This window comes from Oncorhynchus kisutch, linkage group LG2 (assembly GCF_002021735.2).
Source record: "Oncorhynchus kisutch isolate 150728-3 linkage group LG2, Okis_V2, whole genome shotgun sequence".
Lineage (NCBI taxonomy): Eukaryota > Metazoa > Chordata > Actinopteri > Salmoniformes > Salmonidae > Oncorhynchus > Oncorhynchus kisutch.
Window position 1 is genome coordinate 19352578 of NC_034175.2, and position 14654 is coordinate 19367231.

General features: G+C 42.2%; 1 protein-coding gene across 1 annotated transcript in view; it reads left to right on the plus strand.

Annotated features, from left to right (window-relative positions):
- Positions 1 to 10172: 10172 nt before the first annotated feature.
- The window catches only part of LOC109908819 (high affinity nerve growth factor receptor), a 28567-nt gene continuing 24085 nt past the window's right edge, over positions 10173 to 14654 (plus strand). Inside the window, exons 1-2 of the mRNA XM_031801927.1 lie at positions 10173 to 10493; positions 14164 to 14238. Of these exons, the coding sequence (XP_031657787.1) occupies positions 10300 to 10493; positions 14164 to 14238 (269 nt within the window). The 5' untranslated portion in view covers positions 10173 to 10299. The remainder of the gene's footprint in view (positions 10494 to 14163; positions 14239 to 14654) is intronic.

A 14654-nucleotide genomic window follows, 5' to 3' on the forward strand; every position in this document is an offset into this window, starting at 1 on the left:
TAGGGCATTTTTCAAGGATGAGCATAAGAGCATTAAAAGGGGAGAAGACCACTATAAGTCTGGCCATGTGGAGAAGTGCAGCTATTGTGAGAGACAACTTACCGGTTTGGTCAGGGCCAGCATGAGGGCTCAAGTTTATCCTGTGTCTGTGAGTTTAGCTATGAAGTTAAGTTTGAGCATCTTAGCAATCCAATGTGTTCTATACACCTGTCAACATTCTACAACGAAAGAGCCACCTAATCAGTGATGAAATCATTAACCAGGTTACCCCGGTACCAGACTTCGATGAGTGATAACTCAGTTCTAGAATGTTGTCATTGATGGAAAAAAAGCTATTGATATTCAAAATTGACTTTGTCTAGACATCTAGCCTGTATTATAGTTTCACAACCAGAGACAAATCTTCAAAGGCACAGTATTTACAGTTGAAGTCGGAAGTTTACATACACTTAGGTTGGAGTCATTAAAACTAGTTTTTCAACCACTCCACAAATTTCTTGTTAACAAACTATAGTTTTGGCAAGTCGGTTAGGACATCTACTTTGTGCATGACACATGTCCTTTTCCAACAGTTGTTGACATACAGATTATATCCCTTAAAATTCACTGTATCACAATTACAGTGGGTCAGAAGTTTACATACATTAAGTTGACTGTGCCTTTAAACAGCTTGGAAAATTCAAGAAAATGATGTCATGGCTTTAGAAGCTTCTGATAGGCTAATTGACATAATTTGAGTCAATTGGAGGTGTACCTGTGGATGTATTACAAGGCCTACCTTCAAACTCTTTGGAGAAATTTCCAAACGCTTGAAGGTACCACGTTCATCTGCACAACCAACAGCACGCAAGTATTAACACCATGGGACCACGCAGCTGTCATTACCGCTCAGGAAGGAGACATGTTCTGTCTCCTAGAGATGAACGTTCCATGGTGCCAAAAGTGCAAATCAATCCCAGAACAACAGCAAAGGATCTTGTGAAGATGCTGGAGGAAACAAGTACAAAAGTATCTATATCCAAAATAAATTTTAAAAGTCCTATATCGACATAACCTGAAAGGCTGCTCAGCAAGGAAGAAGCCACTCCTCCAAAACCGCCATAAAAAAAGCCAGACTACGGTTTGCAACTGCACATGGGGACAAAGATCGTACTTTTTGGAGAAATGTCCTCTGGTCTGATGAATCAAAAATAGAACTGTTTGGCCATAATGACCATCATTATGTTTGGAGGAAAAAGGGAGAGGCTTGCAAGCAGAAGAACACCATCCCAACCGTGAAGCACGGGGGTGGCAGCATCATGTTGTGGGGGTGCTTTGCTGCAGGAGGGACTGGTGCACTTCACAAAATAGATGGCATCATGAGGTAGGAAAATCATGTGGATATATTGAAGCATCATCTCATTACATCAGTCAGGAAGTTAAAGCTTGGTCGCAAATGGGTCTTCCAAATGGACAATGACACCAAGCATACTTCCAAAGTTGTGTCAAAATGGCTTAAGGACAACAAAGTCAAGGTATTGGAGTGGCCATCACAAAGCCCTGACCTCAAGCCTATTGAAAATCTGTGGGCAGAACTGAAAAGGCGTGTGCGAGCAAGGAGGCCTACAAACCTGACTCAGTTACACCAGCTCTGTCAGGAGGAATGGGCCAAAATTCACCCAACATATTGTGGGAAGGTTGTGGAAGTCTACCCGAAACGTTTGACCCAGGTTAAACAATTTAAAGGCAATGCTACCAAATACAAATGGAGTGTATGTAAACTTCTGGCCCACTGGGAATGTGATGAAAGAGATAAAAGCTGAATTAAATCATGCTCTTTACTATTATTCTGACATTTCACATTCTTAAAATAAAGCAGTGATCCTAACTGACATAAGACAGGGCATTTTTACTGGGATTAAATGTCAGAAATGGTGAAAAACTGAGTTGAAATGTATTTGACTTCAACTGTATTAATTCGAGGGGTACATGCATCACACAGTCTTGATTTATAGGATCCCACTATATGATTGACATGTCAAGTGATAAAATCCCAAGTTATCAATTAAAAGTTTATGGAAAAAATGCACAAAATTACAGTTTATTAAAATTTCTACAGCTGTAATGTCATCAATCAAATCAAACTTGATTTATATAGCACATTTCTTACATCTAATGCATTTCAAGGTGTTCATAGTCATTGGATGGGGTGTTGTCTGTAAAGTGGGGCTCAGATAACGAAGAGGAGGACATCAAGGAATTCAAAATGGCTACAGGGATGGATGTGCAGGAGTCAGGTCTTTAGGTCACAGGTTCTGGGATCCTGGGTGCCTCAGTGAATGGTCTCCTGGGCATCACAGCAGTAGTGGAGGTCAAGTGCATGGTGCAAGGTGCAAGGGACCTTACCATTGAAGAGACAGTGAAGTCAAGTATGGAGGGTCTTACATCCTCCGTGAAGACCATCCTTACTTGCAACAGGTCCAAGGTCAACTCCACATCACTGGAAGGGACACCTGCTTCTTTCGTTGCGTGGACCACCAAGCCTCCATCACTATCCCCATCCAGTGTGACGACCTCTGACAGACTCGTAATGATCCTCCTGTCAGTACCTAGTTTTCACGGGAATATTCCACATAGTTCATACACACACACACTAGGCTCCCAGAATAAGTTATATTACATACAGGTTTTGCTCAAAGCAGCCAACTAAAGTAATGTAGTTAACGTAAGTTTAATAAATAAGGCTGGTCTGTGTGCATTTTTAAACAGTCATTATCCTAGCCTATGCTAGTTTTCTTTTTACTTGTAAGGAAGGTAATGGGCATTGAACAACTACAGCTGGTGGGTATATCTAGCTAATTTTCATAAGAACCTAGCTAACTACAGATCTTTGTCCTAACCAAAATTGATTGTTAGCAGCTAGCAAACAAGGCTTACCTTATCACACGGCTCCAGCGACACCTCTCGCTTACAGAGGATGGAAAATGGTAAAATGCACATGTGCTTATCGGAGTAGTGGTTACAATCCGGTACATAGCACAGAACCATCCTTGCTTCCGATCGACAGAGAGACCCTAAGGTTAGCTAGTTCGCTACAAATGTCAATACAAATGTCAATATGTCTTGTCCATTTCTGTTCTGGTTAGTGTTTATTGGCTTATTTCACTGTAGAGCCTCTAGTCCTGCTCACTATACCTTATCCAACCTATTAGTTCCACCACCCACACATGCAATGACATCTCCTGGTTTCAACGATGTTTCTAGAGACAATATCTCTCTCTTCATCACTCAATACCTAGGTTTACCTCCACTGTATTCACATCCTACCATACATTTGTCTGTACATTATACCTTGATGCTATTTTATCGCCCCCAGAAACCTCCTTTTACTCTATGTTCCAGACGTTCTAGACGACCAATTCTCATAGCTTTTAGCCGTACCCTTATTCTACTCCTCCTATGTTCCTCTGGCGATGTAGAGGTGAATCCAGGCCCTGCAGTGCCTAGCTCCACTCCTATTCCCCAGGCGCTCTCTTTTTACGACTTCTGTAACCGTAATAGCCTTGGTTTCATGCATGTTAACATTAGAAGCCTCCTCCCTAAGTTTGTTCTATTCACTGCATTAGCACACTCTGCCAACCCGGATGTTCTAGCTGTGTCTGAATCCTGGCTTAGGAAGACCACCAAAAACTCAGACATTTTAATTCCAAACTACAACATTTTCAGACAAGATAGAACTGCCAAAGGGGGCGGTGTTGCAATCTACTGCAAAGATAGCCTGCAGAGTTCTGTCCTACTATCCAGGTCTGTACCCAAACAATTTGAACTTCTACTTTTAAAAATCCACCTCTCTAAAAACAAGTCTCTCACCGTTGCCGCCTGCTATAGACCACCCTCTGCCCCCAGCTGTGCTCTGGACACCATATGTGAACTGATTGCCCCCCATCTATCTTCAGAGTTCGTGCTGCTAGGCGACCTAAACTGGAACATGCTTAACACCCCAGCCATCCTACAATCTAAACTTGATGCCCTCAATCTCACACAAATTATCAATGAACCTACCAGGTACCTCCCCAAAACCTTAAACACGGGCACCCTCATAGATATCATCCTAACCAACTTCCCCTCTAAATACACCTCTGCTGTCTTCAACCAAGATCTCAGCGATCACTGCCTCATTGCCTGCATCCGTAATGGGTCAGCGGTCAAACGACCGCCACTCATCACTGTAAAACGCTCCCTGAAACACTTCTGCGAGCAGGCCTTTCTAATCGACCTGGCCGGGGTATCCTGGAAGGATATTGATCTCATCCCGTCAGTAGAGGATGCCTGGATATTTTTTTTAAATGCCTTCCTAACCATCCTAAATAAACATGCCCCATTCAAGAAATTTAGAACCAGGAACAGATATAGCCCTTGGTTCTCCCCAGACCTGACTGCCCTTAACCAACACAAAAACATCCTATGGCGTTCTGCATTAGCATCGAACAGCCCCCGTGATATGCAGCTGTTCAGGGAAGCTAGAAATCATTATACACAGGCAGTTAGAAAAGCCAAGGCTAGCTTTTTCAAGCAGAAATTTGCTTCCTGCAACACTAACTCAAAAAAGTTCTGGGACACTGTAAAGTCCATGGAGAATAAGAACACCTCCTCCCAGCTGCCCACTGCACTGAAGATAGGAAACACTGTCACCACTGATAAATCCACCATAATTGAGAATTTCAATAAGCATTTTTCTACGGCTGGCCATGCTTTCCACCTGGCTACTCCTACCCCGGACAACAGCACTGCACCCCCAACAGCAACTCGCCCAAGCCTTCCCCATTTCTCCTTCTCCCAAATCCATTCAGCTGATGTTCTGAAAGAGCTGCAAAATCTGGACCCCTACAAATCAGCCGGGCTAGACAATCTGGACCCTTTCTTTCTAAAATTATCTGCCGAAATTGTTGCCACCCCTATTACTAGCCTGTTCAACCTCTCTTTCGTGTCGTCTGAGATTCCCAAAGATTGGAAAGCAGCTGCGGTCATCCCCCTCTTCAAAGGGGGGGACACTCTTGACCCAAACTGCTACAGACCTATATCTATCCTACCGTGCCTTTCTAAGGTCTTCGAAAGCCAAGTCAACAAACAGATTACCGACCATTTCGAATCTCACCATACCTTCTCTGCTATGCAATCTGGTTTCAGAGCTGGTCATGGGTGCACCTCAGCCACGCTCAAGGTCCTAAACGATATCTTAACCGCCATCGATAAGAAACATTACTGTGCAGCCGTATTCATTGATCTGGCCAAGGCTTTCGACTCTGTCAATCACCATATCCTCATCGGCAGACTCGACAGCCTTGGTTTCTCAAATGATTGCCTCGCCTGGTTCACCAACTACTTCTCTGATAGAGTTCAGTGTGTCAAATCGGAGGGTCTGCTGTCCGGACCTCTGGCAGTCTCTATGGGGGTGCCACAGGGTTCAATTCTTGGACCGACTCTCTTCTCTGTATACATCAATGAGGTCGCTCTTGCTGCTGGTGAGTCCCTGATCCACCTCTACGCAGACGACACCATTCTGTATACTTCCGGCCCTTCTCTGGACACTGTGTTAACAACCCTCCAGGCAAGCTTCAATGCCATACAACTCTCCTTCCGTGGCCTCCAATTGCTCTTGAATGCAAGTAAAACTAAATGCATGCTCTTCAACCGATCGCTGCCTGCACCTCCCCGCCTGTCCAACATCACTACTCTGGACGGCTCTGACTTAGAATACGTGGACAACTACAAATACTTAGGTGTCTGGTTAGATTGTAAACTCTCCTTCCAGACCCATATCAAACATCTCCAATCCAAAGTTAAATCTAGAATTGGCTTCCTATTTCGCAACAAAGCATCCTTCACTCATGCTGCCAAACATACCCTTGTAAAACTGACCATCCTACCAATCCTCGACTTTGGTGATGTCATTTACAAAATAGCCTCCAATACCCTACTCAACAAATTGGATGCACTCTATCACAGTGCAATCCGTTTTATCACCAAAGCCCCATATACTACCCACCATTGCGACCTGTACGCTCTCGTTGGCTGGCCCTCGCTTCATACTCGTCGCCAAACCCACTGGCTCCATGTCATCTACAAGACACTGCTAGGTAAAGTCCCCCCTTATCTCAGCTCGCTGGTCACCATAGCATCTCCCACCTGTAGCACACGCTCCAGCAGGTATATCTCTCTAGTCACCCCCAAAACCAATTCTTTCTTTGGCCGCCTCTCCTTCCAGTTCTCTGCTGCCAATGACTGGAACGAACTACAAAAATCTCTGAAACTGGAAACACTTATCTCCCTCACTAGCTTTAAGCACCAACTGTCAGAGCAGCTCACAGATTACTGCACCTGTACATAGCCCACCTATAATTTAGCCCAAACAACTACCTCTTTCCCAACTGTATTTAATTTTTATTTATTTATTTATTTTGCTCCTTTGCACCCCATTATTTTTTTATTTCTACTTTGCACATTCTTCCATTGCAAAACTACCATTCCAGTATTTTACTTGCTATATTGTATTTACTTTGCCATCTTGGCCTTTTTTTGCCTTTACCTCCCTTCTCACCTCATTTGCTCACATTGTATATAGACTTGTTTATACTGCATTATTGACTGTATGTTTGTTTTTACTCCATGTGTAACTCTGTGTCGTTTTATCTGTCGAACTGCTTTGCTTTATCTTGGCCAGGTCGCAATTGTAAATGAGAACTTGTTCTCAACTTGCCTACCTGGTTAAATAAAGGTAAAATAAAAATAAATAAATAAAATAAACAAAGGCCAGAGAGTAATTAAAAGGTCATTTGAAAATGCTAAACAAGAATACACACGAGAAACACTATTAATTATTTACACAAGAAACTAAAAAGGCTATAATATCTACTTGCTAGGATACTTGCTACTTGTCGAAGAGTTTGCATTGAGAGATGATGTCAAAGCTTGCGGCAAGATGTGTAGTTCTGTATGCTAGCCACATTGGAGGCTAATTAGCATTTCAATTTGTGGGGTAATTACAGGCAAATATATTGATAAACGTTACCTGGTCCGAGAGAGATTTGCATGGATATCAAAACGTCACGCCAGGGTAAACACAAAACACTGACCTTATATGAAGTAGTTCTAAAATCACCAACGGAAAAATTATTGGAACCAGTTCTGGGTTTTACCGCTAGGTTTTATGGGTATTATGACTCATACTGTGGTACTCAATTGCAGCAGATGACCACACAGGGTCCCAATCCTATCAGCTAAAAACACGAAGAAGCGACTCCAGTGGGCACGTGATCACCAGCACTGGACAATTGAGGAGTGAAAAAACATTGCCTGGCCCGACAAAATCCCGGTTCCTGTTGCATCATGCTGATGGCAGAGTCAGGATTTGGTGTAAGCAGCATACGTTCATGGCCCCATCATACCTGGTGTCAATGGTACAGGCTGATGGTGGTGGTGTAGTGGTGTGGGGATTGTTTTCCTGGCACACATTAGGTCCCTTGATTCCAATTGAGCAATGTTTCCTTGCCCCAAAGATTTTAGGCTGTTCTGAAGGCCAAGGTAAATCTGACCTAGTACTAGATGGGTGTAACCTAATAAACGGGGCCACTGAGCGTATATTTCCACACTATGAGGTTGGAATGATACTGTGAAAATTATGATAATACCCTTTAAGTGTAAGAGCTGTTTGAAAAGACCGCCCTTACATTTCTGCCTGTTTTGGTGGGATGGAGTTTTGGCTTTCCATGGTGACATCACCATGTGGTAAATTAGTTAATATATCAATGAGAAAGAGAATTCCAAACCTCTCTGCCAATAACAGCTAGTTTTCAGTTTCCCCCTTCCCACTCAGACCACTCCCAGACCGTCATAGCAAAATTATTGATTGAGAAATTGTCCAATTTTTGCTTCTTTTTGACCATTTTTATTGAAAACAGTCACAAAAGGTATTTAATTGTTACACAGAAATGATTTGATATTGAGATTAAAACGGCTGCATTGGAGCTTTAATGTTCCTAGAACGTTTTCAGAACTTCAGTTAGATAACATCTCACTGAAACCTAAAAGGGATCCAACGGGAATGTTACCTAATATCCTTAGGACATCCTCTGTGATGCTTTGAGGTCCTTGATGAGGTGTCGGCGTGGTGAATATTGGCTATTTGTCCTTAATTTGATTACCCCATTGTTCTGATTGGCTGCTTTATTCAGTATACCCTGCACTGCCCTTGATTATTGGAGACTTCCTATCCCTAACTCCATCATAGATTTGGAACATTAGCTCAAACAGAAATAAGAAACTATATGTATTCTCTATATTTTCTTCTGTTCAGAGAATATGGAATATGATGCATAAGCATTCCTTTGCATAAGCATTCCTCATTTCAATGCAAACAGACATGTACGCTGCCACACAAACTGCCACTTAAAAGAAAATAAACCAAACCACTGTTGAAAAAGATTAACTCATTTAATTAAGTTTCGCTTGAAGTCTTCTTCACTTTGGTATGAATCCATGCATTAATAATGGTTGGTACAAAGCATTCTGTATGCTCAATGTCATATTTCACACATCAAACACTATGCTACACATTTATCTACTCCACTAGAACACTTCCGTGGTGAAGAAGCTTCTTGCCTTCCCATCTTACTAGCTGAGCTCAGTAAAAGTATGGAGAGTAGGGAGGAAGTACTGAGCCATCACTATCTCCTGACTACTGCAGCAGAAATGGCAATTCAGCTTATAGCTGGTAATTGTGGTCAGGACACTATGACCTTATTCATGTGTATGGTGACTAAGAGGGATGGGGGTGGGGCATACTATTTGTCCCTGGGGTAAGAATTGACTCCGTCTCATAGACGCCAAGAGATGGAGGGCCACAAGTAATGCTAATTCTACATGATGTCTCTGCGCGATTGCCGTGAGCTATTTTAGCCTTCCTTGAGTAACATTCTGACGAGAAATATTTGAGCCATGATGTCATCTTTACAAATGATATTCCGACATGAGGTTTACAGCTAATCATGCTAACCCTGTCTTATGATTATGTCACAAGGAAGAAAAGTGACAGGTTCTGGGTCTGGGTTGAGCAGGCAGTGTGAAAGCAGAGGCAAACAACAAAAGGAACGGTTAAACCCATTTATTTTAAGGATTGGTGTTTGCCAAGGTTTCAGCACACAGTTTTTCAATTCGATTTCATCGCCTCCATTTTTCATTTACATAAACATCCTTTTCTCTTACGTTTAGCTTAAAATCCATGTTAGTTAAAACCATCATACAACTTACAAACCAAACAAAAAGGGACACAAGCAGCAACACAAGCCAGCAGGCAGGAGTCCATTATCACTTAGTCATACAGCACACAGTACATTTGCCATGTGCTCTAATGAAACATTTCAGCCTTAAGCTCTGTTGCAACATGGATCCACCATGCCTCTGGACTGCATCACTTTCTGTGGGAGTCCGCCTGGAACACAAAAACAAGGGGGTTTAAATACACAATTAAAAATCACATTATACATTAAATGTCCAATAGGAATGCTTGATTATTACACATTGTTACATAAAGTAATGTAACAATTACCCCTTTGTAAATGAATGAAATAATTACATGAAATAATAACCCTGTCAAAAAGTGATTGACCGCCTCATAGCCTGTTGTGTTGACTAGGGTTTCCTAGTATTGTATCTTCCCCGATTTGTCCACAACCACCACTAAATCCCTTATTAGCTCTGATCTCACAGAGATGAGGGAAGTAACCTCATTCATAAACCCATGCAGATAGATGGATTTACCATTTGCAACCATCTTCACTGCATGAGGTTGGTACCCAAGAGTCCTGACTTCTTAGTTGTCTCACACCTGCAACCACTGGTGGGACAGGATACATCTCACTCAGAGGCAGAAGATCATATCACCATCATCCCATCTCATCTCTTTGTCTGGTGACAGTGGCTCTCCCACACAGTCAACTAATGGCCTGCCTTGCCCCTCCCTCCGAGAGAGAGAAAGAGAGAGAATGAGAGAGAGAGAGAGACAGAGAGAGAGGGAGAAGGGGGTGACGGTGGGGAGGCTGAGCCTACCAGCATCCCCAGGGTCCCTTGCCTGCCTTGCTCCTGCTGCTAGCTGCTCCTGTGGCTCAGTACCAGAGTCTCCTGGCTGGGATCACAACCCTGCGAGTCAGCCCAGAGAAGATCTGCTGTGTGTGGAACCTCCCAGTCTATTCTCCTGTTTAGTCCTACTCTGTCTCAGTCTGCACTGACAACTCTCTGAGCTGCTCTTCCACCATCTCCATCATCATGGCTGTGGGTTCTGCTCCATGGGCAGCCCCACTGGCCCTGGTACTACTGGCAACCACCCTGGCGGTGCCAGCCCTGGGAGGGTGCCCATCCGCCTGCCGGTGCTCCTTCGCCATGCTACAGTGCCTGGAGCCCAATGGCATTGCCACTATACCCACGTTGGCACTACAGGAGAGCGAGAACGTCACGGAAATGTGAGTGCAATTGGTTGCATGGATGGTTGGTTGGTTGGTTGGTTGATTGGTTCTGCTGGGTTTGTTGTGTGTGTTTGTCAAGTGCTCATGTTTTGCTTATCTATCTGTTGGCTCCGTCTTGGATGGGATGTCTGGTAGTGTGAATAATGAGTTGGGTTGGCATAATGGTTAATCCATTGCTTTGCTGATCTGATGTTGGTTGCGTGACCGGCTTGAGCTGTTTGAAGCAATGCTGGGCATGGAACAACAAATTCATGTCTTAATAGGAGATGGTGAATATAGTCCAGTATAGAGTTTAATCAAGGTGATTGGTTTCCATTCATTTTCATGGAGAGTTACTTGACCCTATGGATTGAGTAAATTTTGTATAGCCACCGGCCTTCAGTGTGTGTTAGTATGGTGATGAGCTGGTTAGATAACGGACTTCATTTTAAATGGTGCTCTTGCTTTGATGATTGCTTCTGCAAATTAGATTGGTAAAAGACACTCTGTGCAGGCACTTCTTGTGAAGTCTCACAGGACTGTTATTACAATTATTAAAGATGAAAAGTCCATGAGATTCAAAGCGTATGTATCAAAGTATGTATCTGGATGATCCGTCTTACATCTTATCAGAGACTTCTACTCCTAGTCCTCTTTCCATGATTTGCACAACTGGAGTTTCTCAATTTCTGTTTCCAGTGAACAAATTCCACTCCATGAACTCATCAAATTGAACTCCCCCATTTTGAGTTTGGGTTACAGAGGCTGTTTGATCTTGTGTCTGGTGGTTTCGCACGGGCTGTACTGGGGCGCGATGCGCTGTAAGAGAACACTGTCGATAAGAGCAGAGTTGGTGGTAGTGGAGTGATCAGGTCTGTGAGATTGTGCTGATATTGACACTGCTTGGTGACTGCAAACAGACTCTTCCCCATCATGTATCATAGAGGCACTATAGCAACAAGGTGTTCAGATACATACATCCTTGCCTGGTGAGGGTCATCCTCACAAACCCATTGAGAACATGTGGTTGTGCAGGAGGCTTGTGGTTCCCCGAAGGACTATTAACCAACAGATTATACATACTTAAGTAAAACTGCATAGAAGAGACACATATAATATTTTAAAGGGTACACAGTACACTCCACTTAAAGAGGCGCTACGGGTTCCAGATTCATATGGCATGAATTGGATTTGTTACACATCACACGAATTGCACCATTCAGATGATATCCCACAAAATGGATGACATAGGACACAATTGGTTGATGTAGTACACACAAAAACAGGGAACACTTTTAGCTCATGAGCACCACTTTCAAAACTGGCTGAAAATATACAAAAGTTGGAAAATTGATATTTAAGCAATTATCTGTTACTTTACAGTACACAGCTCTATCCACTCTTTTCAGAGAATTGGAAATGGCTGTTATACTTAGGCTATACAGTACTGAAAATGGAACACAGAACTAAATGCTGTTTGCTGTAATCTCATACTGTTCTGTCTTTGTTCCTCTCTACTGCTCTCAACAATTAACACTCAATCTAGCTCGTTAAGGGAGAGACTGCATCTGCAGCATGTCCAGCTAGTACTGAACTTTCTCCCTCTATCCATCTACTCCCCCGCCCCCCCCCCCCCTCTCTCTCTCTCTCTCTCTCTCTCTCTCTCTCTCTCTCTCTCTCTCTCTCTCTCTCTCTCTCTCTCTCTCTCTCTCTCTCTCTATATATATATATATATATATATGTATATATATATATATCAGTACCTGTGGCTTAACTTGTTACTTAGAACTCCGGCAGAGTTCTAAGCAATTCAATCAATAATCAAGAGCTGCTCTTTCGGCATGTGTTTCAGGGGAACAAACAAGAAACCATTAACTGTGGAACAGGGGCCCAAATTCATCATGCACTAAGTTATAAATTAAATTTTGCCAATTGTCAGCGGATGCCCGTCTGAGAACGCTAGATGAAATATGACCCACTTGGCTCAATCAAATAAGCATGGGGGCGATTGGTGATTCTCATTCCACCTGTCCTGCAATTACATTACTGCTCCGTGGGTGAAATAAATATCTGTGTTGCGTAGTGACAGACTGAATCAGTAGTGCCTCACTGTTAAAGAAGGAAATATTTGGTGATGGAGATGTTTGGGGCACTGCCCAGCGGGCAAAACTGGCTGCAATGATGTCTGGCTGATGTCTTTAGTGATGTCATGGTCAGGTTGTATACTGACTGTAAAAGGACATTTTTAGTGATCCGAATGAGAAGTCTTCACCTGGTTGTCATCGTCATCGGTCGTCATGTCAACCAGATACCAATGAAAATATATGACACATTTCCCAGGTGTTGTCATGAAAAAGGGTTGGGTACTGCTTTTTTAAGCTATCATATTTGGCTATACAGTATGTGATAAAGCTTGGAATTTTTCTTGATAAAACATGTTGAAGTGGAGGAAAATGTTTCCCCCTTGGTCCTTTTATGCTGCTTTACTTCAGGTTATTGATACAGTGATATCATAAATATCATATATAACAGTCCATATAAAATGTAACATTTCTGGCCACGTCGTGTACAAATGTAGGATCTTAACCTGTTGCAGGATAACCTTTCTGCAATGCAGGAGGTTTAAAAAGGCTTCTGACGTTTGTAATCACATTTAGACATTTCAGACTTGATTTTCCCGTATGGAAAATGTATCAACCCCCACAAAAATGTCCAATAATTATAATCTGCATAATAATTCACATTTCCTTTTGCTGCAAGAGGATTTTCCTGCTGTAACAAACTGGCTCAAATTATGATCCTACATCTGTACAGTACACTCTTAGAAAAATAGGATTCCAAAGGGATTCTTCGGCTGTCCCATAGGAGAACCCTTTTGGTTTTCATGTAGAACCCTCTGTGTAGTGGTTCTACATGGAACCGCAAAAAGGGTCTTACCTGGAACCAGAAAGGGTTCTTCAAAGGGTTATACTGTATACTATGGGGACAGACAAATAACCCTTTTATGTTCTAGATAGCACATTTTTGTTCTAAGATGGAATATACAAAGAGGTTCAAGATACTGTAGTTCAAGAGTAGGGCAAAGTGACCTTGTGTTAAATGAGTGTTGAGTTGACATACTGTCCCCTCGTGAAATAATAGGTGCGTCTGGAAATGTGGAAAATGACTCATTGAAGAGAATTTACCATCAGCAATGTCAAATGAGTGTCTCGCAAGAAGACAAATGGTTTTTCCAAGTCTTCTCTACAGTAGATTTAGTTTTCTTTGCATCTGCGTTGGTCTGGTTATGCTATCAGTTGTCAGGCTCTAGCCCACAAAGGCCCATGGTTTGGACAATGCACTCATGAATTTCACTATGAAATATAACACTCAGTGCTGTACTGTGTCAATTCAGTACCTTTTTAGGGCTTTCATCACATTTAATACATGTACAACCTTTTGTATTGGTCATTACATTAACTGTCCTGCTCTGCCTGGATTGCTGTGGGTAAAAATGATTGATAACAATAAAGATAATTTTCCGTTCAAGCATTTTGTTTTGTTGCTTATAATAAGCCTATGAAGCTCATTGTTCCTAGACAGTATTTTTGTATTTTACTTTTCAGCAGATTTTTTTGTTGCTTAATTTTTTTTTTTACTCAAATCAACTCTGAATGTCATTGTATTTCTTTTTTGTTTCTTTGCCCAGTTACATCGAAAATCAAGCCGACCTGGAGAACATTACAGAAGTAGACCTTGCCAACTATAGAGAGTTGAAGAATCTGTGAGTAACCCTGCATAATATGTCATATGTACAGAATTTCTCTAATGTTGTAGGATAATATGTTTGTAGATGTCTGTTGGTATTACTGCATGAAATACATACATATGCGAAATATGCTACAATACACATAGCAGTTGATTTGATTGACTTGGCTTTAAATGTTTGGTTGGTCCTGTCATTGATGGAGGGGTCTTCTCCACACTCCACCCTCCCTATTCACCCTCTCCAATATACCCTCTACCTTGTTACAGCAATCTGCAGTACTAAACTTTACAACTAAACATTTCATTTCCTTTATGGCTCTTTCAATCAAGGGGGTAAACCTCCTGTGTTGCACATTAGCCATTATTCTGAGCAGAGACCTGCAGTCCTGTGCAGTCATTTCATTTCAATCCTTCTTCTGATTACCTTCCGTA